Source organism: Strongylocentrotus purpuratus, unplaced genomic scaffold (genome assembly GCF_000002235.5).
Source record: "Strongylocentrotus purpuratus isolate Spur 01 unplaced genomic scaffold, Spur_5.0 spur5_contig_858, whole genome shotgun sequence".
Taxonomy (NCBI): domain Eukaryota; kingdom Metazoa; phylum Echinodermata; class Echinoidea; order Camarodonta; family Strongylocentrotidae; genus Strongylocentrotus; species Strongylocentrotus purpuratus.
This window is the reverse complement of record NW_022145566.1, coordinates 1,638,361-1,663,758: the sequence shown is the minus strand read 5'-3', so window position 1 is coordinate 1,663,758 and position 25,398 is coordinate 1,638,361. Positions and strand designations below refer to the sequence as shown.

Below are 25,398 nucleotides of genomic sequence, written 5' to 3'. Positions count from 1 at the left end.
TTCAGTAAGTTGCTTTTGATTTGATTTTATATGGTATGCAAACAATGATAACATTTACAGAGGGTTTGCTCAACTTCAATCTATTTGTTATATGCAGTTATCAACACAAAGGACATTAGAGCTGGGCTGGGATTTGAACCCTCAACCCTTGGAATGAGACTTGGGTGAATAAACCACTATACCACAACATATCCACTGTTTAGGCGAAAGAGACGGGTACCTGGTAGGAATAAACTGTTGAGGGACTCTTCATGTAAGCTAGGCTAAAGCCAAGATAATAATATGATAGCAAGCCCCCAGGAGAACAGTATTAATACTGATGATGCTACCCATGATATATCCATACCCTGTAATTGTAACTTGGTACAAATTTCAGGTATTATACTTTGAGAGGTAAAAATTACAGAGAGTGAAATACATCCTAAAATCAAATGCCTTACCCGTCACATTTTCTTTAGGTTGCAGAAAGACTCTTCTCATCTCCAGCATTTTATTTGTACAGCATTTGTAACTCCAGTCTTTGCTATCATCTTTCTCTAAAAATAAAAAATCAGTACCGGAACATTATAAGATCTGCTTAATCGACGACCTTTTCCAAAAGTATTTACCAAAATATGCAAAATCACACAGCATACCTCATTACTGCTCATCAATCTTCTTCACAATAATAATACCGGTACCTGTATTTATGTTTACATTTGTCATTTTGACACACCAACAAGTCTTTACTTTCAATTTCATATAACAATTAAAACTATAGTAGGCCAACATTTGCAGAAAGTAAAATTGTAATCTCACATATGCTCTGGCAGAATTTGCTCAATGCTATATTTCATCAAAGACATAAACAGTTGTAGCTCTATTTGCCATTGAGTTTTTGGTTGGGTTTAGGGTTAGGATTCATTACATTATTGGAGCCAGGACTGAAGTTAGGAATTTGACTATTGCGAGAGACGGACTTCACAAAGTACACAACTGATGCTGAAGCATGATATCTATGTACAATCGGAAATTTTTTAATTCATCATTTGAAAGTTAGAACATGTCAACACCATCAGAAATCATCATTAACTGATTCTTGAAAGATCTTGACAGTCAATCATTGTTCTTTTTTTTCCTCATGAATTACCAGTACAAAGCCCTGTGCAGGGAAAAAAATACATGGGGGCTTGGGGCGAAATAGCCCCCTAAATGCCCCCAAAAAAGCCCTCGAAAGTCATGGCTCATCTCTATAGCTTACCTTGTTCAAAGAAGACAGCTGTACCCACAGTCTTTTTATATTCTCCCTTGAAGACATAATTTCCTATCTGTAAGACTGGATTCTCTGTTCCAATTCCCTAGAATGAGGTAAGCAAATACAAAAATGCATCTGAGTTTCAAGGTTCATTTTCTCAAGATAAATGTAAATAAGATATCCTTATATCCCTGTATGCTTCTTCTAGCTCTATCTCTTTTTAATTTTCATGACTCTGTATTATTTTGTCCTCATCTTTTTCTAAAAGCTCATTTTGAGTGCTCCACTCAAAGGTAAAGAATATCATTATCATTCATGACACAGTAAGCACAAAATATTTTTGATGTTAAGAGTCTAATAACTCGTTTCTTTGTTTGTTTACGTTAGGGCATAAAACATAAATATTACAAATGAGATTAGGAAGAGAATATCCTTGCCTAACTAATGAAGTAATACATTCCATTTAACAAACACTCAGGTCCTTACTATCAAAACCATATAGGGAAGTGATGTACGTGGGTCAATAGCAGTTTGCATTAATATGAACTTTTATTCATATCAATACAGGGGGCACATGCCCCTCCTCCCTCCCCCCACATCCCCCAGGAAGGGGTGAAACTGAGAAAAATTGAGAAAAGGACAAGAAAAGAAGATACCTGGACCACTTCCTTCATCGTCCCCCTTATCCGGAGCCTTCTTCTTCAGTTTCAGTGCAAATGTACAATGTTTGATAAAAGGTACAGTTAACTTGGTGTCAATTACCGGTGTCACTTGTGCCCCCCTCCCCATCCCTCCTTAATTGGCGGGGGGAAACAAAACTAATGATAGATATATTCGAATCCCGGACAACTCGCCACAAAGACAACCCGCCCCAAGACAACCCGCCACAATACCCTGGACATCCCGCCACAATACCCTGGACAACCCGCCACAATACCCTGGACAACTCGCCACAGCCTTTTCGGACAACTCGCCACACTTTTTTCCCCTCATGATTTCTAGATCTAAAATCCCTCATCTTAGATGAAATTGTCATTTTTCATGATTTTCGTGCTTTTATAAACACAGTTATGACAGGAAACATGGAAATTGTGAGTATTTTGAGAGCTGTTCTAAAGAATAAAGATGATTTTCCTTGCGCTTGCAACAAGAATCTATTTTGGACGAACCCAAGCCAGGCGTACTACGACTACGAGTTACGACTACGATTTTTAAGTTCATGTCTCAGGAAACTTTTTAATGGTAGGAATATGCTGCTATGTATCTTTGGCGTATCTTAACATTCTAATATTACCTCCCCGGCCCCCCCCCCCCCCATCAGTACGCCAGTGCTTCCAGTATCCTACCATAAAAAAATTCTGGGACAGAAAAATGCAGCTGTTATAGACCTCTAGATCAAAAGTATATTATTGTTACAAGGGAAATCAACTTTATTCTTTTTAATGACTGTTTATAAAAGCACGAAAATCATGAAAAATGACAATTTCATTTCAATATATATTATTGTTACAATTAGGGAAATCAACTTTATTCTTTATTCTTTGTAATGACTGTGTTTATAAAAGCACGAAAATCATGAAAAATGACAATTTCATTTCATTTTAGATCTAGAAATCATGATGGGAAAAAGTGTGGCGAGTTGTCCGAAAAGGCTGTGGCGAGTTGTCCAGGGTATTGTGGCGGGTTGTCCAGGGTATTGTGGCGGGATGTCCAGGGTATTGTGGCGGGTTGTCTTGGGGCGGGTTGTCTTTGTGGCGAGTTGTCTGGACCCCATATATTCTATCATTATTCATGATGATATTGTTGTGCTTACCAATAACTTGCAAACTTTGTCCGACTTGGCAAAGTACTGATAATCAAGCACTCCAGTCAACTCCACCAACATAAGATGCTCCTGGAAAAATAAAAATAAATTGAAATTAATTAAGTTTGATAGGACTCGGGGGGGGGGGGGCAGGGGTAGTGAGCACTTCTATTTTGTTTTCTTCCTCAACATCCCCCCCCCCCCTTTCCCTGTTGAGCCAAAACAAAAATTGCATATGATCTCCCTCAAACTAGCAGTTCCCAAAGTTGACAGCCCTGCCTTAACCAGAAATTCGGAAATCAAATAGACGGACATGTGCCCTAGGGCTAGGCCTAGCTAGATGTAACAACCCACCATTATTGCTATTAAGAAACTCAGCATAAGTTTCACAACAATCAAGGTGCCATGCATGGCCCAGCATGCACTTACTCAGATTCATATTATCATCAATCAACAGTCCCACTTACTGGAAATCACTGTCCCCTTTTCCCCCTTTTCTGTTTGCCTGTACGGTGCAAAGCCTATTCTGCTGCTGCGCTCTACTAGCTCTCTGCGTTCGGTATTTTGTCGCTGCTATCTCACGGCCCGGTATCGTATTCAGCTGCATGTAATTGAGTTACAATTTGACAAGCATACCAACCTCCTCGACCCATTCTCCATCACTTGCTTCAGATTTTGCCATTGTCAGGAGTTGGAAATCATAAGCCAATAGTAAGTATTCGAGTTACTCTTGCTCTTGAGCTTGCAGCTTGTAGCCTTTCGTGCTCGTTTTTTATGTGCATGCGATCCACGAACGCTTAACGATCATCAGCTAGTAGCATCAGAGGTCGGAGCATGAATGCCAAAACCAAGGCCTGGCAATCAAGCGGTAAATGGTGCCATATTGCTCCTTCAGAAGAAGATGGATTTAGTAATTGAGTAAACAGTCGTTGCTTTTCTGCATACAGTTGGTGCAAACTGCCTAGGGTTCAAAGAAGCGTTATGGTATTGCTACAAAATGTAGCGTGTAGTGCATTTGATCATTCGTAATTTTAATAGTAGACGGCTATCTAGCTATAAACGTCTGAATCCTTTACACATATTATGACTTATGTTAATGAGGCGGGTATCTGACGTAGATCTACCTGCCCGTGGTGCTTTTGCTAGATTGAGAGTCAAGAATCTAGTTGTATCTAATTGATTTATTTTATTTTTAAGGTACATGGAGTGACACGAGAAGTTACTTTGGACGTTTGTGTGTGTGGAATATAGCTCTAAGCAGAAAACGGAAGGGGGGGGGGGGGGAGGGCTGGAGGCATCCATAGTCATGCAATTTGATTTCATCTGAACCCACCTTGCGCGATCGAGTACAATCCTGGGTGGTGTTTCACAAAGATCCTAAGTTGAACTTATCTCTAAGTAAGACTTAACAATTATGGCAAGCCATTAGCATCTTTGAAAATATTTTGTAAAAGTTGTTTAAAAAGGCATACAATGTTGATTCAAATCTTTCATATTTCCTATTATCATGGGAGATTTCATGTTCTTGATGTGGAATTTATAAAAAGTCTAAAATATTTGAATTTTCGCTTTTGAATATATTTTATTTTAAGGCTACAAATGGCTCTCCATAATATTTAAGTCCAACTTAGAGTTAAGTTTGACTTAGAATCTTTGTGAAACACCCCCCCGGAGTACGCCCCCTTGACTCCGCTGGTTTGACCCTGTGTGTGTGTTTCTCCTTTTGTGTGACTCTTTTTTATGCCTCCGCCACCGAAGGTGGTGCCGGAGGCGACTTTGCGTTTTAACACCCTGGCCTGGACCTTTTCCCAATAAATTTCAAGGAACCGACTGGGAAAAGTCTATCCATGACAAGATATTGCGCGCGCACGTAGCTCTTCTGCAATGCTCAACGTACGTCCTATATGTCCAGTGTCGCGGTACGGTACGCGGTACATGTACTTTTGTATCGAGACGTACGAGTGAGAGAAAAACAACGAATAACAACAGAAGGAAATAGAGAAAAACAATAAATAATTAAAGAACAGAGAGGAAACAAAGAATGTCATAAGCAGAGAGAGAAAACAAAAACTAACTTGAAAGAAAGAGAGAAATTAGAGAAGGAATTAATCAAAGTAAGGAAAGAGAGAAACCAAATAATATTATGGTTTTTGTGGTTTAATTCCGCCTTCTTCAGGGTTTCAATTTTTGACGTGTAGCCTACTTTCAAACCATTTGCTGATTCGGACCCCCCCCCTAACACACGTGTACACATATCGACACATACACAGACTACACTCGACATAATATGTGTAATGGTAATGTAATACATAAACTGTGATTTAAATATTGCACTCGTACCATTTTCTATTATTGTGGGATCACGTCTTTCATTTTTTAAATTCATGTCATTTGTTTCTAAGACCTAATTTCTCTAATTCTCTTGACCCCTCTCCCTTCATATTTGTTTTCTAAGACCTCCCCCCCCCCCTCATCTCTCTTCATATTTGTTTTCTAAGACCCATTTCTCCCCCCCCCCCCCCCCATCTCTATTCATATTTGTTTTCTAAGACCTCTCTCTCTCGACCCACTCTCTCTCTCGTATGTATTTCTCAGACCCCTCTTTCTTTCTCTCTCATTAACCCCCTCTTCATATTTGTTTCTAAGGCCTCTCTCTCTCTCTCTCTCTTCATATTTGTTTCTAAGACCCCCCCCCCCTCTCTTTCTCATTTCTTGATATTTGTTTCTAAGACCTCTCTCTCTCTAGCTCTCAATTCATGATATTTGTTTCTAAGACCCCCTCTCTTTCTCACTTCTTGAATTCATATTTGTTTCTAAGACCTCTGTCTCTCTCTCCCTTTCTCTCTTTCTCATTTTAAATTCATGATATTTGTTTATAAGACCTCTCTTTCTCTCTTTTTCCATTCATCACTTTGTCTAGTGTAATGTACAGACACAAGTCATAACATATAAAGGAAATTAAACACCAGTTTTACATGAATTCATTTGCACTTTATTTACTGCTTTACATTCATATACTTTTTTTTTCGTGAAGGTAATCTAATCCTTCAATGTCAGAGAAGTAATACAAAAGATACAGGAGTATGTGTATGCATAAATAGTTATATAAAGAAGAAATATGTAGTAAAAGTGAAAGCAAACAATAGTAGAAATTTGAACAGATAATTTGACAGTGTGTTAAGATTTAGATGCAAGAAATGACTATAAGAAATTTTTATTTGAAAATACATGCACATGTAGATAAAAAGAGATCTGAACATAGGCGGATTCATGGGCGCAGAGGCAGGCGCGTAGCCACGGGGGGGGGCAACGGGGGGCACGTGCCCCCCCTAAAATTTCCAGGATCGGTTGAAATTTTGTAGACCCCTTTTTTTTGACCTCGATCGATTACATGTATGTGCCCCCCCAAACATCAAACTCTGGCTACGCGCCTGCGCAGAGGCGTGCACCGCACTTTACTTTGGAGATAACGAACTGAATACACATAATAATGGATGATACGTGAAAATATTTTTCTTCAGCGAGTAACAATATTTCACGTATTTCGCGAAAATTGATCATCCAATATTATAATTATTATTTAGATACTCCACAGAGATATTGTGATTTATTCACCATTTTTTATAATATACTAGTACATGTACTTGTAAACTGCATCTTGGCAATTGAAGCTTGAAATTTGTTCTGAACTTGAAATCCTATATCTTCTCCCTTAATCTTCAGTATTGCAGCTGCGTACGGTGTGTATAAATGCTGCATCGACGTACGTCTGTGCATGTACGATTCGATTTGGAACTGGCGCGCCCGATCGAGGAGCGTAGACTAGACTCATTCAAGCAGTTTCATTGCTATTTACCGGGAAAATGTCCAGGCCAGGGTGTAAAACGCAAAGTCGCGTGCCGGAGGCATCACGTTTTCGGGTTGTCCGTCCGTACGTCGATCCGTCATCCCGTTTGACCGTTATCACAATATCTCAAGAACCATTTAAGATTTAAACTTAAGACTCGGGAATAGTATTTATCACCATAGGAAGACGATCTGATTAGATTTTGGAGTACGTAGGTCAAAGGTCACAGGTCACAGAGGTCAACTTATGAAATTCCTTGTATTGAGTTTGTTAGCGCGATATCTCAAGAACCATTTGAGATTTAAACTTCAAACTTAAGGATAGTATGTATCACCATAGGAAGACGATCTGATTAGATTTTGGAGCACGTATGTCAAAGGTCAAGGGTCACAGAGGTCAACTTATGAAATTCCATACATTGAGATTGTTATCATGATATCTCAAGAACCACTGGAGATTTAAACTTCAAACTTAGTGATAGTGTGTATCACTATAGGAAAACAATCTGATTACATTTTGGAGCACGTAGGTCAAAGGTCAAGGGTCATAGAGGTCAACTTATGAAATTCCATACATTGAGATTGTTATCATGATATCTCAAGAACCACTGGAGATGTAAAAACTTCAAACTTAAGGATAGTATGTATCACCATAGGAAGACGATCTGATTAGATTTTGGAGCACGTAGGTCAAAGGTCAAGGGTCACAGAGGTCAACTTATGAAATTCCATACATTGAGATCGTTATCGCGATATCTCAAGAACCACTGGAGAATTTTCACTTCAAACTTAATAGTATGTATCACCATATCATAATATCTCAAGAACCACTGGAGATTTAAACTTCAAACTTAATGATAGTGTGTATCACCATAGGAAGACAATCTGATTAGATTTTGGAGCACGTAGGTCAAAGGTCAAGGGTCACAGAGGTCAACTTATGAAATTCCATACATTGAGATTGTTATCATGATATCTCAAGAACCACTGGAGATTTAAACTCCAAACTTGTTTAAATTGCTCTATGGCGGAGGCATCATTTTCGACTGCGCGCAGTCAAAATTCCATCTAGTTTAGGTCTGATGTGTGGATGCATGATTTTTTTTATTCATAGAAACCTCTCAAAACTCCAATTCCTTTTCGAACATTTGACAGAAGCAAAGCATTTTCCATAGTCCTAGTGTAAAGTTTATATAAACTGAAACAAAATTAAAACAAATCATTTTTTTTTCCATTTGATAAACGAACTTGAATACAACACAATTTATTTTTCATGATTTCACAATGTATAGCCATAAGACTAAAATATATTTTATGATAGGAAATATATCGCATTACACAGTTATTTCATCCAATAAAATACTAGAACAAGCATATACTTGTGTGGATGATTGAGTGGCTGGATTGATAGATGAATGAATGAATGGATGTGTGGATGGCAGGACAGAGTAAAGGAATGAATGAATGAATGAGTAGATGGATGGATCATGAACGAGTGACTAAAATGTCCGCTATGAGCGTATATCTCATTTAGTCTATAGAGTATAGTATGGAAGCACGTCCACTATATAGTTCCCGACTGAGTCCGATATTAGTGTGTGCAATTCTGTACTATTTCACATTTTGACAATGTATGTCCCCGGTACAATATGCAATAGGTCCAAGGTGTAATGCAATGCCGCCACCCTTGTTTGCACAAAAGCAGATGAACTAACATCGTTATATCAAGTCTCCAGGTAGTCGCGGGATAGTAGTCTTTGTATACAGCCAGTCAATATGCATATACGAGGTTAGATCGAAGCGTGTAGCCTACTCGCGGATCCAGGGGGGCCGAGCGTGCCTTGGCGCCCCCCCCCCCCCCCCCCCCCCCCCGCAAAAAAAAAAGAAAAAAAGAAAAAAGAAAAAAGAAGAGAGAGAGAAGGAAAAGAAGAGAAAGAGGAGAGAAAGGGAAAAAAGAAGAGGAAGAAGAAAAGAAAAGAGGGAAGAAGGAGATCGGGGGGGGGGAGGACTTGCCTCCCCCCTCCCCCCAATAAAAAAATAAAAGAGAAGGAAGGAAAGGGAAAGAAAAAGATAAAGAGGAGATAAAAGGAAGGACAAAATAGGAAGAAGAAAAGAAAAGAAGGGGGATATCAGTTGCAATTTTCCCGCCAACAAGTTGTGGATCGAGGGGGGGGGGCAAAAGACCCTAGCCTCCCGCCCCCCCCCCCCCCGTCCCCGCTAAAAAAAGAAAGAAGGAAGGAAAGGAAAAAGGGAGAGCTAAAAGGGAACAAAAAGAGGAAGAAAAAAAAAAGGGAGAAAAGAAGCGGAGATCAGTTGCGGTTAATCCCGCCAACAATGTGAGGAGCGGGTTGGGGACCAAAATGACCGTGCCCCTCCCCCCCCCCCCCCCCCCCCAGCAAACCTAAAAGAGAGATAAGGAAGGGAAGGGAAAGTGAAAGAGGAGAGAAAGGGAAAGGAAAAAAAAAGAGAATGAAGAAAGGTAAGGGATATCAGTTGCAATTTTCCCGCCAACAAGGTGTAGATCGGAGGGGGGGGGGGGGGCCGGGCCACTGGCATACTGATAGGGGAGGGGGGGGGGTTGGAGAAATAGAATTCAAACGTGGTTTATTTATAATTCCATGACGGTGGTTAACAAATAATGCTGAAATGAGATAATTTTCCTCACTTCATGCGTTTGTTGGAAAATGACAAATTCTTAAATTTACAGCCAGGCAAGAAAATGCTTCTTTAGATGCGTACATATCAGGGCCCGCGGAACGGCGGGGATCGGGATCCTCGAGCCCCTCCCCCCACACTTTCTTTGAAAAAGTATATTAAAGAGAAATAGAAAGAAAGAGAGCGAGAAAGAAAAAATAGTTAACTGCCAGTGTCACATTATAATGGGGTATCAAAATATGCTGATCTGCATGATTAATATTAATGCCTAAAATCCTAAGGGCTCTGCCCCCTGGATTCCACCTAGGGCCCTAAGGCGGGCCCTTAGATGCTTATATGACTGTCATTTAATGCCTAAAACCCCAGATTTCTGGGGGCTCTGCCCCCTGGACCCCACGCCAAATAGTGTCCTGCTAGTGTCACAAATAATAAGGTATCAAAAATGCTCATCTGACCGTAATTAAACGCCTAAAACCCCTGAGCTTCTGGGGGCTCTGCCCCTGGACCCAACCAAGAGCCCTTAGCGGGCCCCTCGATACTCATCTGACCGTAATTGAGTGCCTAAAACCCTTGAGATTCCGGGGCTCCGCCACCTGAACCCCAAGCCAATTAGTGACCTGCCATTGTAACAATTAGGTATCAAAATAATGCTCATCTGACCGTAATTAAATGCCTAAACTCCTGAACATCCGGGGCTCTGCCCCCTGGACCCCGTCTAGGGCGCTAAGGCGGACCCCTGAATGCTAATTTGACCCTAAATTAAAACCTTAAACCCCTGAGCTTCCGGGGCGGACAAGGTATCAACATAATGTTCATCTGAGAGCAGGCGCGTAGCCAGGGGGGCGGTGGGGTGGTCCCCCAATAAACGCCGGCCAAAAAAGAGAGGAGTGTAAAGGAAGAGGACGTAGGAAGAAAAGGGAATAGAAAAAGAACATATTTGAAATTCAGCCAAGGATTAAGAGTCGAGAACGGTACAACGAATCGTCTTCTTTCTCTAATGAATTAATGAAACGTCAAAGCTTCCGCGCTACGCGCGGGGGAGGGCAGGGGGAACTTAATTCAGACGAGGATAATTTTCGGGAACGGTACAACGAATCGTCTTCTTTCTATAATAATTTAATGAAACGTCGAAGCTTCCGCGGAAGGGGGGGGGATTGATTTAGACAAGGATTAAGAGTCGAGAACGGTACGACGAATCTTCCTCTTTCTCTAATGATTTAATGAAAAGTAAAAACTTCCGCGCTTCGCGCGGGTGGGGGAAACTAAATTATTTCGAGAGCGGAACAACGAATTGTCTTCATTCTCTAAAAATTTAATGAAACGTCGAAGCGGGGGGAAAACTGAATTTAGACAAGGATTAAGAGTCGAGAACGGTACAACGAATCGTCTTCTTTCTTTAATGATTTAATGAAACGTAAAAGCTTCCGCGCTTCGCGGGGGAGGGGAGAAACTGAATTTAGACAAGGATTAAAAGTCATAACGGTACAACGAATCGTCTTATTTCGCTAATGATTTAATGAAACGTGAAAGCTGTATTCAGACGAGGATTATTTTCGAGAAAGGTACAACGAATCGTCTTCTTTCTCTAATGATTTAATGAAACGTACAAGCTTCCGCGCTTCGCGCGGGAGGGAGGAGGGGAAAACTGAATTCAGATGAGGATTAAGAGTCGAGAACGGTACAACGAATCGTCTTCTTTCTCTAATGATTTAATGAAACGTAAAAGCTTCCGAGCTTTGCGCGGGAGATGGGGATGAATTAAGACGAGGATTAAGAGTAAAAAACTGTACAACGAATCGTCTTCTATTTCTAATGATTTAATGAAACGTAAAAGCTTCCGCGCTTCGCGCGGGAGGGGAAAAACTATTTTCAGACGAGGAGGCACGTCCGGAAGGGGGGGGAGGGGGTTAGGGGGTTGACCCTCCCCCCTTCGGTTTTTTATGTGTGTATTTTAAATTTTAAAAAAAATATTAAAAAATATGCCAATGGCTGACCTAAAAAAGGTGACCTCACCCCCCCCCCCCCCCCAACGGAACAAAATGTCAAATTTTCAAATTTCGAGACCAAAAAAAAAAAAAGTGTCCTTCCCCCCCCCCCCCCCCCCCCCCGCTTATTTAGCGGCTGGCTGAGTCGTTACGATTTTTTTTTCGGACCAAAAAAAAAAAGGTGGCCCCCCCCCCCCCCCCCCCCCCCCCTAAGAAATCCTGGATCCGCGCCTGCGTGTAGGTGTGTATTAGACTGTGGGGCAAGGGCCAGTTAACCATCTAAAAAAAAAGTTTCGTAGTCCCATCTTTGGCAGAGAAAACTAACTATACCAAATGATTGTGATGAAGTTGCTGATGAGAAAACACCTTTGTTCTCCAAATTTCGTACACCCGTTGATGAGATAATATGCTAATTAGTTTAATTGGATTTTAACAGGATTTCCTTGAAAAAGACTAGCGCCAACTATGGTAAATAGTCCATTTTGCTGATTCAAAGTTGCTATTTCTTGATTCTTTTTTGCAAAATGTTTATTTCAGACCTCTATGAGACTGTTCAGGTGTGATTTTTTTGCGCAATTAATTTAATTCGCTAATTAGTTTTATTGGATTTTAACAAGATTTCCTTGAAAAAGACTAGCGCCAGCCATTTTGCTGATTCAAAAGGCATTCAAATTTGCTATTTCTTGATTATTTTTTGCAAAAAATTTATTTGGGACCTCTATGAGACTGTTCGGGTGTGATTTTTCTGCGCAATTAATTTATATTTATGCTGTTGGTGAACTTGAAAACACTAATTGCAATTTTCCATGTGTTTTTATTATTTTTTTTCAGCACGTCATCAAGACGAGTTTTGTTAAGCCCAAGTTATGTAATTTCTTGCATCTTGTTTAAGTTACCATCTGTTTGTATACTCATGTCACTCATTTAACTCTACCTTTTTTTCTCTATTTCTCTCTCTCTCTCTCTCTATTATCTGTCTATCTCTCTCTCTCTCTCTCATCACACACGTTTTTTGTTCTCATGTCTCCTCTTAAAAATCTCTTTTTCTTCCCCTGTTGTTTTCTCCTTACTCTTCCACTCTCCTTCATCATATTTTACCTTATTATATTCAACATGTCTTATTGAGTTTCATCAACTGTGCAAACTCCTTCCAATCAAATCATCAATATTGTTGCTTTTAGTTTATTTTCCACTTCCCCGAAAAATATATTGCTGTTCAAAACTTTGTTAATACTAATACTAGGTAGTACTAGCAACACTGCTCATGGTGTGCATATAGCATCAGTTTAGAACAATACAAATTTCAAAGAGAAACCTAACAACAAATTCATACCAAAACTGCCAAATAAATTATATTCTTCTCTGTTTAATTTGATTTCATTCATTACGTAAAATGTATTACCGTACTACCATTTTGTCAATGACATTTATCTACAAGTAGCTTATTACCGGGTACTTTTTCTAATACCGGTACTTGCCACTGCCAGTGAAATCAGAACTATGGTACATGTATGTTGTAATTTACAAATACAATTTAACTTGAACTGCAAAGATTGTTAACAGTTTTTACATAAATATTGATGGAATTGAAATAAATTATGAAACATTGATAAGATGTGTCTAGTCATTTGTTGTCTTTTTTTTTGGTTCAAAGAAAATGTCCTAAAATATGTTGATAGAAAAATTGCCAAAAAGCTGTTACTGCTGAGGAATTCATAAATTTTACATATTTCGATTACCACAAGTGTCCAAAGAGTGTGATGGAAAGTTTGAAACGACCCATATATTTGAACGTAATAAAGTTTTATATTTGACTATAAATCTTGGCAATGCTTCAACATGGCAAAATACATGTATGCATAATAAATAATAAATGTCCATATTATTATTATCATTATGAAACAAATGAGCATGCAATGCAAGTACAATAGTACATTACTGTAAGTGATTACTTGTAATATTACTGTTAGCAAAATAATTCAGTTTGCTTTCCTTGATACAATTCTTATCAATTAATCAATATAATTATCAGGTCTGGAATAAATAGGGAACTGTAGGACATCGTTTCCTTGACATTTGAAGGAAAATGTTTGCCTCTTGATGAAATATAAATTGGAACAGTTTGTAACAATCAAACCTTGGGAGATTAATTTTGGCATCTAAAAAAAACATTTTCCAGCTCTGAAATTATATCTGTACATATATTTAGTATATTCTTATATTACAGGTGCACATAATGTATATGTAAAACACCCCAGTCGACCCATACATTTGTATATGTCTATTCATGAAAGGTTGGTTATTTTGTACATAATTTACAAAGGAACCATAGGGATATAAAAATCTTTTTTTTTAATCCCCAAATTGAATAAGAAATATCAGAGAAAAAGTTTCACAATGATCTTGCCTTTGTTCATTTTAATTTTGTCATATATATTTGTTGTTATCAATAGAACCAGTTAATGTTGAAAAATCTGCTGATAAACAGCAAAAAATATTGCATACATTTAGTGCTCAATATGAACGCGTAAATTTTATGCTGATGGTCTCAAATAGGTCCAACAAATCAAAGCTGGCAGATGAGCGCCGAGATTGTAGACTCCTACACAGCTTCTTAGGTTGTGAAGGGATATCAGATGGATCTGGGGGAAAAAGAATATAAAACACTAGGTCAAAAACAAAGCTCATATCAAAAATTGGCGATAGCTTCGCTGTCATTTCAAAAATTTCAGATAGCTTTGGCGTCTTTTGAAATTCTTTAAATGTTTCAAAAACAAAAATTCATATTAGTCTATAAGTCATTTCGAAAATTGGCAATAGCTTCGCCGTCTTTTCTATTTTAAAATTAAAATTGTTGATACTGATAGCTTGACAGCCGCCATGTCTATCTTCATGTTAGAAAAAGTGCCCCTTGTCTTAATAGGCTTTGTATTTTGACCCCTAGTGTGGAACTATAATGGCGTCATACACTGATTACAAAAAATGTAAACAACACACCACATCCCAGCATTAAAATATAAACCAGTTTAAAATAATGCTGTTTTGACCAGGACAATAAGTTAAACTAACTAGGAAGGCATGTCTAAAGTTAAGTAAAGCCTGGCTCAATGCGTCCAACTTGTTCGACATTTTTTTTGTTTTCCATTAGGCCTAGACCTATTATAATTTACAGCTAAGGAGGGTCTACATGTACGTACATGATTACATCAATGACCGTTGATGTCAACTCACAGAGGCATTGTAAACTATTCAATCAACTGACAAACTTCATCATTCAAGCTCCATCATGCATGAATGAAGGGCCTAAATCTAGGCCTAGAGCCTAGAGCCTAGAGCCTAGAGGGTCTAGATTCTAGACTCTATTCTCTAATTGTTTTTTTTTTAATGAGGCTAGATCTAGATCAAAGTCAAAGGCAGGGCCTTAATTTTTGCTGGGTTATCATGGTTATTGCAAACAAAGAAATTGAAACTCACCTTCAAATTCAGTCTTGTTAGAATCTCGAGGTATTTTACGGAGAAAAGTGCAAAATTGCGACGGATTTCCTTGCCAATGTCGCCAATATTGACCCGTATACATACAGCGACAGTACCAGTGCAGCGCAAATTACAACATTGTCATTTGCAATGCACCACTGCCACTGTCGCTGTAATCTGTATACGGTTCAATACGGGCGACATTGGCAAGGAAATCCGTCGCAATTTTGCTCTTTTCTCCGTCCGTATTTTTCAAAATCTCAGCAGAAGCAAAAGCTTTGGACCATTTTGTGTCTGTAAATTCTTTCAAAACGACATCATCCACAGTCGGGAAGTGAATAAAACACCTCTTTATCTCTGTATCGGTGACGAAACTTCATCGGTGTCATTCTCCATTATGGTTGTTAGATGTTTTTAAGTAGCGAACGAGGACAATGACGTAGGGAAAATCCCGCCTCGTGATTGGTTGAATTGGACACACCTCCGATTTCCCGGGATATTACCCACGATTATTAGGAGGAAACATAATTATTATCTTTAATTAATTTTCACGAAAAACCGTAAAGAAAATGAGGAGAACAAACGGTAAATATGTTTGTAATAATTTTCTTTATATTTTCATACTGGTTTGGTCGACTGCCACTGATGGGACTACGAAACAACACAATACAGTGACTTGCCCTACAGTCTATATGTGTATTGGGTTTTTACAGACGTGTTTCAATCAGTTATGACTATTTACGTCTGGGGACCGACCTTTAAACGTCACCCTCCGAACGACGTGACTCGATCAGTTTCAAACCTGCGCCCGTCGGCTGAATCAGTTTGTAACTTCCACTGTTAGCTGGATTACAGGCACACGCGCCGCCACAACGCCACGTAAGCCACGGAGATATACAATTTTTATTCTATGTTCAACTCCCCGACTGGATCAGTTTTTTTAATATTTATTCTGATGCTGGTTGCAGGCGCGTACACAGGGGGGGGGGGGGGGGGGGGGGGGGGGGGGGGGGGGGGGGGGGGGGGGGGGGGGGATGTTTGGGGGGTTAAACCCCCCTTTGGTATGTTTTTGTGTGTAACCCCCCCCCCCCCTTAACCCCCCTAACCCCCCCCCCCCCCGCTTATTCAGCGGTCGGCTGAGTCGTTGCGATTTTTTTTTTTTGGGGGAAAAAAATGTCCTCTAATCCCCCCCCCCCCCCCGCTTATTTAGCGACTGGCTGAGTCGTTGTGAAATTTTCGGCCCGATTTATAAATGTTAACCCCCCCCCCCCCCTTGAAAAAATCCTGCGTACGCGCCTGGCTGGTTGTATATAGGCCTTGATAGATTAAAATTGTATTTGTGATTCACCCAGAAGTTCCAGCATTGTAAATGATTAGTTATTCACGAGTTATCGAAGCGATTTGATGAAAGCTAGGACTCCTCACATCCATTGATGCTCTCGCAAAGAAATTCAAGAAAAAATATAGATGATTCGATCACTTTGGTAAATTTTCACTTTTACCATGCCTCTGTCTTGCTTTGGAAAGAAAATTTGGGAAATTTGGGAAAAAGAACAATCGGGAGTGTATGGCAGGACCGGTACTATAATAAAATAATATATTAGGGAAGGAGGCGTGAGGGTAGGCTTGCATCCGATTTCTATATGGGAGTTAAGAAATAGGGGAAGGCTAAGCCCCCCTAAAATCCCTCTATATAGATCCGCTACTGAAACGGTGGCTCATGGCGCCTGCTCTGTTTCCCTCGCTCAATATTTTAGGCTTCATTTTATAGCGAGTCTGTTTCCAAATGCTGTGGATCACTGCATCTGGAGTCGTAATAAAACATAAATAGATGTACCTGTCTTTCTGACCTCTCTTCTCTTTCTCCCTTTCTCTCTCTATCATCCTTGGTTACAAATCTTCTCCTTTTCATGTCACTCAATGAGGAGGTTGATGTACTACTCAATGATTTTGTTTGTTTTTTGTTGCAAGCAGGGGTGGCGATCCCGGGAGGACGGGGGGACACGTCCCCCTCAATTTTTTTAGGGGGAGATCGTCCCCCCCTCAAAATTTGAAAAAGTGCCCCCCAAAAAATGTTTAGCAAATACTGACTAAAAACTGCAACACACTTTTAGGCTCTGGAGGGACCAAGAGTGCAGCGTTTAGACAAATAAAAATGCAAAAATCTTCTCACTCGGTAGCTACGCTCCCTCGCATATTATCCTTCAAAATATACAAGTAAATACCAAGAAAATTGAAGTGTGAAAAAAGTATATTGCTTGTTTTTATACTATAGTTTTGCTAAGGAATGTAATTCTTTAATACAGCATAACTTCAAAAATCTGTGAGGGGTAGTCACTTCCGTCACCTTCACCCCTCTCATTCACTCATATGGAAACGTTGTATCATCCGCTCAATCTGACTTGCGTGCATAGAACAAATAAGCATTTTTCCATGAAAAAGTGAAGTTTTCTAAAATGTGCGTTTCTGTCCAGCATTGGGGCGCCCGGAAGTCACTCGGGTAACATTTCATAAAGTATAATTTAAAAATACCATATGCAAATTTTCTGTACTTTTGTCGGAAAAATACATTTATCCAGCACAATGTCGTCTCTTTTTGCGTTGGAGAAGAGCAAATAGCGAGTTTCAATCACACTTTGGCCGCTCTCGCAAGCTCTCACTCGTTTCACTGTGTTCAAGCGACTTTGGGGCAAGCGGTTAATGAAAATACTAATCGTTAGCTTTCTTCTAGTATTAAACTTGTTTTGATTGATTGTATAATTTTGTCGGAATAAAGGAAACAAAAAAGCTTGACCATTAACTTATCAGCGTCTGAATTGACCTTTTGACCTTGAATTCCTTGATGCAAGCGCACTAATGACGTCATATTCGCTAAATCGGTGTCTTTTATCGTAAAATCCTACACTTTCACAATGTTTATACATCTTTTTTAATTATTAGTAAGATATAACATATTTTGTCTGATATCACTGAAGTTTGGGGTTTTATTTAATGAGTAATTTTTAAATAAGAGCCATTTTACTGTTTTAATTTACTGGATCGTATTATTAAAGTCGCAGGGTAGAAAGATGCATTTTCCAACCGCACCAAATTTAATTTACGTTCCGACATTCGTGGGTTCGTGTTGTTAAGAATCCACTGCTTTCTGCTTCACCATACGTCCACATGCGGAGTTGTTTATCAACTAAATTATTCAAATTTATGGATGCTTCCTTCCCAGGTGTTTGTGTTGTTGAAGCATTTCATTCACCTGCTATCATTCTTTGTACTTCAATTGCCAGAACGCAAATTACATTTTGGTTTTATGCTTCATCGGAGTCGTTTATCAACTAAATTATTCAAATTTATGAATGCTTCCTCCCCAGGTGTTTGTGGTGTTTATGCATTTCATTAACCTGTTAAAGGTACTATGTCCCTTTTGCAGCCAACCTCAAATTCTGTAGAACTTTGCAGGAATTATGAATATGTCATGTATGTCCTATCTGTGAAATTTAAACGTTAACAGTGTCCTCATATTCAAATTATGCAAGGAAACCCGTTTACTTGCTAGACTTCACTGTCAGACACTATTGAGTGACTGACTGGCTTTTTTTTTTCTTTGGTAATAACATACATGAAAATAGTTGTAAAGGGTACATGAGCATTTGTCTACATCAATAACCCACTTCTTGTGACGGCCAAGATTAAACTGATTGAATCTTTGCGCAGCATAAAACGTATGACCTTTCGGTACAATTGTCTGAAAATCAAGACTATTACTTTTGGGCTCTATAGCCCTAAAGTCGTTTTGACAACTAATAGTCGTTATTTTCCCACTTGAAGATATTTTTAAGCCCCACCTTTTTTAGGGAAGTTCTAAATTAGTATTATCTTTCAAATGCAGTTGGAATTTAACTTTTTCATTTTTTTGGCCTGCAAATGGGACGTAGTACCTTTAATATTCTTTGTACTCCAATTGTGAAAATACAAAATGCATTTTGGTTTTATAGTTTCATGTAATAAGTCAGTCAATAAAAGAGTATCTTCTGCACAATAAAAACACAGTGTGTCCCTATTGTACAATGTAATGTATCCCCTCATTTTGTAATAGTTAATTTACCCATTCACATAATGGAACTACCTGCCCGATAAAGCCAGTGGCCCGTGACCCCTGATCACTCAACACCGTGTGGGAGACAGTTTGTGGGCAACTTTTTTTATGAGACATATGCAAGCAAACGTTTCCATATGTGCTCCCTCGCACTTGCATACTGATTGGGGGGGGGGGGCTTTGGGGGGCAGTTCCCCCCAAATATAATTCAAACGTGGTTTATTTCTAATTCGATACCATTGATTTACAAAATTGTTGAGATGGCATGATTTTTCGCTGAGCTTCGGGGGCTCTGCCCCCTAGACCCCAACAAGGGCTCTAAGGCGGCCCCTGGTTGCTCATCTGACCGTAATTAACTGCCTAAAACGCCTAAGCTTCCAGTGGTTCTGCCCCTGGACCCCACCAAGGGCCCTAAGGCGGCCCCTGGATGCTCATCTGATCGTAATTTAATGTCTAAAACCCCTCAGCTTCTGGGGGCTCGCCCCCTGGACCCCACTCAATGACCTGCCTGTCAGTGTTACGAATAGGGTATCTAAATATGCTCATCTGACCGTAATTAAATGTCTAAAGTCCCTGAGCTTCCGGGGGATCGAGCCCACTCACTTTTTTTGTAAAACATATGTTAAAGAGAACTAGAAAGAAACCATCCAAAGCCCCAGCAATAAAACTTAATCTAATTCAGCAAAAAAAAAGAGCGAAAAATAGCAAATAATTATGAGAAGTTAAAACACGGAGGCATCGTCAAGCAAAGCAAAGCTTACGAATTCAGCAGTTTGGGGATTCATAAATTCAGTTTTTTTTTTCAATCTTCGCATAATTATATGCAAATTTTATTAAACAAAATGAGTCTCATGCATATCGTTATTAGTTTTACATATTTCTAAAGTTTGTGGCAGAAATGCTTTATGGAGCAATAATATTTCACGCACAAATTTTGCAAAAGCGATAAATGCCCCCCTTTTTTTAAAGAGCCACTTCCCTTTCTTGTAATTCTACTTCTGACACATCTGATAGATGCCCGTTTTAAATAAGTTTTATTACCGGGGCCTTGGCCACCTGAAGGTGGGGGGATGGCCTCATTTTGTTTAATAAAATTTGCATATAATTATGCGAAGATTGAAAAACAAAACTGAATTTATGAATCCACAAACTGCTGAATTCGGAAGCTTTGCTTTGCTTAAGTTTTATTGCCGGGGCCTTGGCCACCTGAAGGTGGGGGGATGGCCTGTACAATCATCCCCCCCCCCAATAATTCACCATCACAAAAAAAAATGAAGAGAAAAATTAATGATTAGAGCCCAATGAGAGTAATGGTTATTACTCGCAAGATGACCATCAATATACACATTTTGCTATCTCATTTTCATAATACATACATATATAAATAGAAAACGAAGTAAATGAGACAACCGTATATGAGACAAGAAATAAATTGAATTCTCGCTCATACGGTTTCATCAGGAATTGATGGATTTATTCAATTTATTCAATCAACAGCATCATAGAAATGCAATGCGCCAAATGCAAAGCCGCAATGTTAAAAAGCAACGAGCTATAGTGCGAAGCGCAATTGTGCAAAAAAAGAAGTAGAGAGTGGGAGAGAGAGAGATAATGAAAGACAGAGAGGATACGGGCGCGTAGCCAGCGGGGCGGGGGCGGTGCCCCCCCCCCCCCCCAAAAAAAAAGAAAGAGAGAAAGAAGAAAGGAAGAGGGGGTAGGAAGAAGAAGGATTAACAGTCGAGAACGGTACAACGAATCGTCTTCTTTCTTTAATAATTTAAATGAAACGTCAAAGCTTCCGCGCTTCGCGCGGGATAGGGTAAACTGAATTCAGACTTTTATTAAGAGTCGAGAATGGTACAACGAATTGTCTTCTTTCTTTAATAATTTAATGAAACGTCAGAGCTTCCGCGCTACGCGCGGAGAAAGGGGAACTTGATTCAAACAAGGTTTAAAAGTCGAGAACGGTACAACGAATCGTCTTGTTTCTCTAATAATTTTAGGAAACGTCAAAGCTTCCGCGCTCCGCGCGGGAAGGTTGGGAAACTGAATTCAGACTTTTATTAAGAGTCGAGAATGGTACAACGAATCGTCTTCTTTCTTTAATAATTTAAATGAAACGTCATAGCTCCCGCGCTTCGCGCGGGAGGGGGAAACTGAATTCAGACTTTTATTAAGAGTCGAGAATGGTACAACGAATTGTCTTCTTTCTTTAATAATTTAATAAAACGTCAGAGCTTCCGCGCTACGCGCGGAGAAAGGGGAACTTAAAAGTCGAGAACGGTACAACGAATCGTCTTGTTTCTCTAATAATTTAATGAAACGTCAAAGCTTCCGTGCTTCGCGCGGGAAGGGTGGGAAACTGAATTCAGACAAGGATTAAGAGTCGAGAATGGTTCAACGAATCGTCTTCTTTCTTCAATAATTTAATGAAACGTCAGAGCTAACTTCCGCCCCCCCCCAAAAAAAAACAATCCTGCCTATATGCTTGAGAGGATAATAACCCAGGTAGCAAGCCCATGTATGCCCCACATGGGTCCCATATTCTCTGAAAATGTTATCTTTATTGAGGGTGACTTGAAAACGTTAATAACTTGGAAGGGAGGGGTGCAACCTGCCACACGCTTCTACCTCCTGGTTGCTTTGATCCATTGCCGAAAATATTTTGGCACCTATCATCCCCCCCAACCACGGATACAAATCGACACCCTGCATATGATAACAAAACAAAATGTTGATTATTAGAATGTAATTTTGGAATAGCTCTATACAAATACGGAAATACCCGATCTTACTGTGCCGATACCACATTGTCTTATTGCCCGTATCAGATTTAGTATGAGCCAATATAAAATTATCATTCTTTATTCAGTTCAGTATAATGCTTTTCCTCAAAAATAGTTTCGCTATTTTTTTAGGGTTGAGACGCTAAGAAATGGTTTCAAATGTACATTACACAAACCCTGAACCATTGCATAATGATGGTGGTTCTCTCTCTCTCTCTCTCTCTCTATTTATTTTAATCATGCATTATCAACTACATATAAAGCAGCAACAAAAAACTTAGGTTATCTGGGATAGGTGAAAGTGAGAGTTAAAAAGAAAGTCATGCTAAAACGGCGCTTCACCTCCCCCCCCCCCCCCCCTCGAAAAACAAGAAGAAAAAACTAGTGGTCCTCCTCTCCAGCACCCCCCCCCCCCCCCGCTTTAATATTCACCGGCCGGCTGATTCGCCGCTAAATATTTTCTCAAGATTTGAGCCCCTCCCCCCCCCCCCCTCCTCTTGCCGCCGGCTGGATCCGCCTCTGCCCCTTACCATCTCTGATAAGTGCCCCTTTACCGCTTACAATTGCCTCTTTTTCAAATATTAGTCTCTCTTATATTTTGACAACTGCCTCTTTCCCTTTGTATGCCGTCTTTATATTCTTATTGGTGCCCAATTTCATTTCTGATAAGTGCCCCTTTTATTTTGACACGTGCCCATTATCATTTCTAATTAGTGCTATTTTCCTTCTGATATATTATGCCCTTTTCCCCTTTGTAATAAGTGCCCCTTTCCGTTGTCATTAGTGCCTTTATCCATCTCTGGTGAGTGCCCCTTATTAAATGCGAGGAGTGCCTCCATTTTAACCTCCGGTAATTTCCCTTTTTACTTTGACATGTGCTTTTTTTTTTCTTCTAATAGTGTACTATCCCTTTCCCTTTGGATATGTGCCCCCTTTTCGTTTCTCCATGCAATGTGCTCCTATAATTTAGAGTGATTAAGAGCAAATTTTCTTGAATTTCACCCTAAGCTGGCTCGCTACGCTCGCTCGCATTTAAAGTTGATATAATTATTTTTCTTATTAAAGGGCTTTACAGTCTTCCATGATTAGATTGTGCTTAAAACACCTTCAGGATTGTCTTTTCCTCTTTAAAACATACAATTTTTTGCACTGCGACCTCACAAAATACCATCACACCCAACTGCAAAGTACATGTATGATGCTTAGGCAGTGTCTTAGACCATGTAAAGAGAGAAACAAACATTGAAATCATCCCTGATAATGTAATCAAAATGTAGGGGTATATACCAATGTCTGAAAATTGTATTTTTCGGTTTGAGGTGCCCCTTTATAGGTGCCCCTTAAAACGCCTTAGCGCGGGCCCTGTGGTCTACGGTTTCTGTTGCGAATAGGCATACCCTCTTTTGTGTGTGGACGGATAAATGTAGTTCGGAAAGAAGGGACGCTTAAAAATCCTGCTTTGTATAAACACACAACATAAATTACTATCGGATGTATTATAAACCTACGTATATTTTTATTCGAATTTCGCATTGCTTTCATAGATTATGGCTCAGCAACTTGGACGTAGATTACCAGGAGCGGGCGCCCTCCTGACAATGCTGCTCCGCCGCGGATACCAAAGTGCATCCAATTCACCCTGTTTATCGTGGGTAGTCACTACATCAGCATCCAAGCAGCACGCATATAGATCACTCTTGAGTTACAAGCAATGGTCTAAGATGTCGACGTCTTCCAGTCACGGTTCGCTCTTCCACGACAAGGCCTTCATCAACGGTACTTGGGTAGATGCAAAGTCGGAAGCGACGTTCCAAGTCACAAATCCGGCCAATGGATCCACCATCGCGACGGTTGTCGATGGCAATGCCTCTGATATGGAGGAAGCGATCAAAGTCGCCAACGACACGTTTTATGGACCTTGGAGAGACACCACTGCAAAGGTTCGATTACTTACTATTTTAATAAATATTTTATAAATACATAACTTTGACTATGAAGGAAGTGAATAAGGAAGAGGCTAAACCTTGATTAGAATAGTATAGTCCTGCACAGAATTGTGAGATTATAGTTTTAGTTTCGAATCTAAAGTGTGTATAATATGGTAAAGCTGTTTTCTGTATCATAAATTATACCAATCTAGACATTGATCAGTTATGTATATACACAATTTATTGCAATGTTGTTGTTTTTCCGAGTCATTTTATATTTTAGCATTGGATCCATTGAGCATAACTTTATTTGTTTTAGTATATAGACATCAATTTGTGTGAATACAATTATAATCGGAAAGACGTCCAAAACCAGTGTAAGGACCCACACAAGACAAAACTAGTCTTACATGTTTGATGACTTGAGCTGCACTGTTGGATTTTAATACAACCACAAAATGGCTGCCAAGATGGCTGACATGCAGTCCTTCAAACAATAATAGGGACTTTTAGATTTGCGTGGACTGATATACGTGTGACGTCCATTCAAGGCAGTGCATTAAAAGGACGTCGATCGTAGCAATCCCTATTGTCTTCGTGCGAATCTAAAAGTCCCTAATAACCAATCACAAGATTGGACAGGAAGTATGTAACCAATAGAAAATATAGAGTGCCATGTGCCTATAGTGTGCTGGGTTGAATAGCTAAGAGATAGGAAGAGTGTGTGGCGGTGTGATGCTATGGCATGCAGGTAATCTGCATGAGGATGAATGAATAGGGACAGCAAACAATAGAAGCCAAAAGCTAGCAGATATGAGAGAATGAATGTAGGTCAGGAGTGTGCTGAAGCATATCAGAGTGGAAAGCTAAATGTACAGTGTAAAATAAACAAGTAACCATCCAGCTCAGTAAAATAAGCCAGTTTCGTAATGTAACCAAATTTAATGCATACGTCTTTGTGAAGTGCCTCAATACAAATTATTTCATTCACCTGATAAGAATAATAGTATTTCAATAGTCAGAATGCAACTGCATATATTAAGTGTTGCTAGGTAGGTCAAGCCATAATGTTTGTCCAACCTGGCAACAACTTAATATATGCAGTTGCATTCTGACTATTGAAATACTATTATTCTTATCAGGTGAATGAAATAATTTGTATTGAGGCACTTCACAAAGACGTATGCATTAAATTTGGTTACATTACGAAACTGGCTTATTAAAACCTTTATACACCAGTATAAATTATATTTGTTATATCCATTTTCATTTTATTTGGGCATTAGAGATAGCCGATGTCTTTATTTCTCATAACGAGATATAATACTTTCCATACAATGCGATCGATTTTGATAAGGACAACGTTACAATTTATTTTACATTAGTCTACGCTTAATATAAAGAAAGACATCATAATTGAATCATAATTATATACTATAGTATTGTTTAGATACTTTTGTTCAGCTCAGTAACAAGGAATGAATGCATTGTACCTTCTGCCTATGTGAATATAATAACTCGTCATGCAGTGATGGACTACTTTTTAATACTTGGGAAGAAGTTCCGTAGTATGGATAATTGGATATATTAATTGTA

General features: G+C 39.4%; 2 protein-coding genes and 1 long non-coding RNA gene across 4 annotated transcripts in view; 1 reads left to right on the top strand and 2 right to left on the bottom strand.

The window, feature by feature from the left end:
- Window positions 1-248: 248 nt before the first annotated feature.
- Window positions 249-3,790, bottom strand: LOC115929157 (general transcription factor 3C polypeptide 6-like). 2 transcript variants are annotated; one of them, XM_030997543.1, is made up of 4 exons: window positions 3,679-3,790; window positions 3,048-3,128; window positions 1,241-1,337; window positions 249-536 (listed from the first exon to the last, which is right to left on the bottom strand). In XM_030997543.1, the coding sequence occupies exons 1-4, from the start codon at window positions 3,718-3,720 to the stop codon at window positions 373-375; spliced, it is 384 nt and encodes a 127-aa protein (XP_030853403.1). In that variant the 5' UTR covers window positions 3,721-3,790; the 3' UTR covers window positions 249-372. The 2 variants fall into 2 exon arrangements, with proteins under 2 accessions (XP_030853403.1, XP_030853394.1); XM_030997534.1 differs by lacking the exon at window positions 3,679-3,790 and adding an exon at window positions 3,393-3,486.
- Window positions 3,639-25,398, top strand: part of LOC584281 (glutarate-semialdehyde dehydrogenase) — a 33,371-nt gene continuing 11,611 nt past the window's right edge. Inside the window, exons 1-2 of the mRNA XM_030997527.1 lie at window positions 3,639-3,749; window positions 23,419-23,814. Coding sequence (XP_030853387.1) covers window positions 23,422-23,814 — 393 coding nt within the window. The 5' untranslated portion in view covers window positions 3,639-3,749; window positions 23,419-23,421. The remainder of the gene's footprint in view (window positions 3,750-23,418; window positions 23,815-25,398) is intronic.
- Window positions 12,871-15,528, bottom strand: LOC115929159. The gene is made up of 2 exons (XR_004066347.1): window positions 14,999-15,528; window positions 12,871-14,166 (listed from the first exon to the last, which is right to left on the bottom strand). It is a non-coding gene; the product is annotated as an uncharacterized LOC115929159 (long non-coding RNA).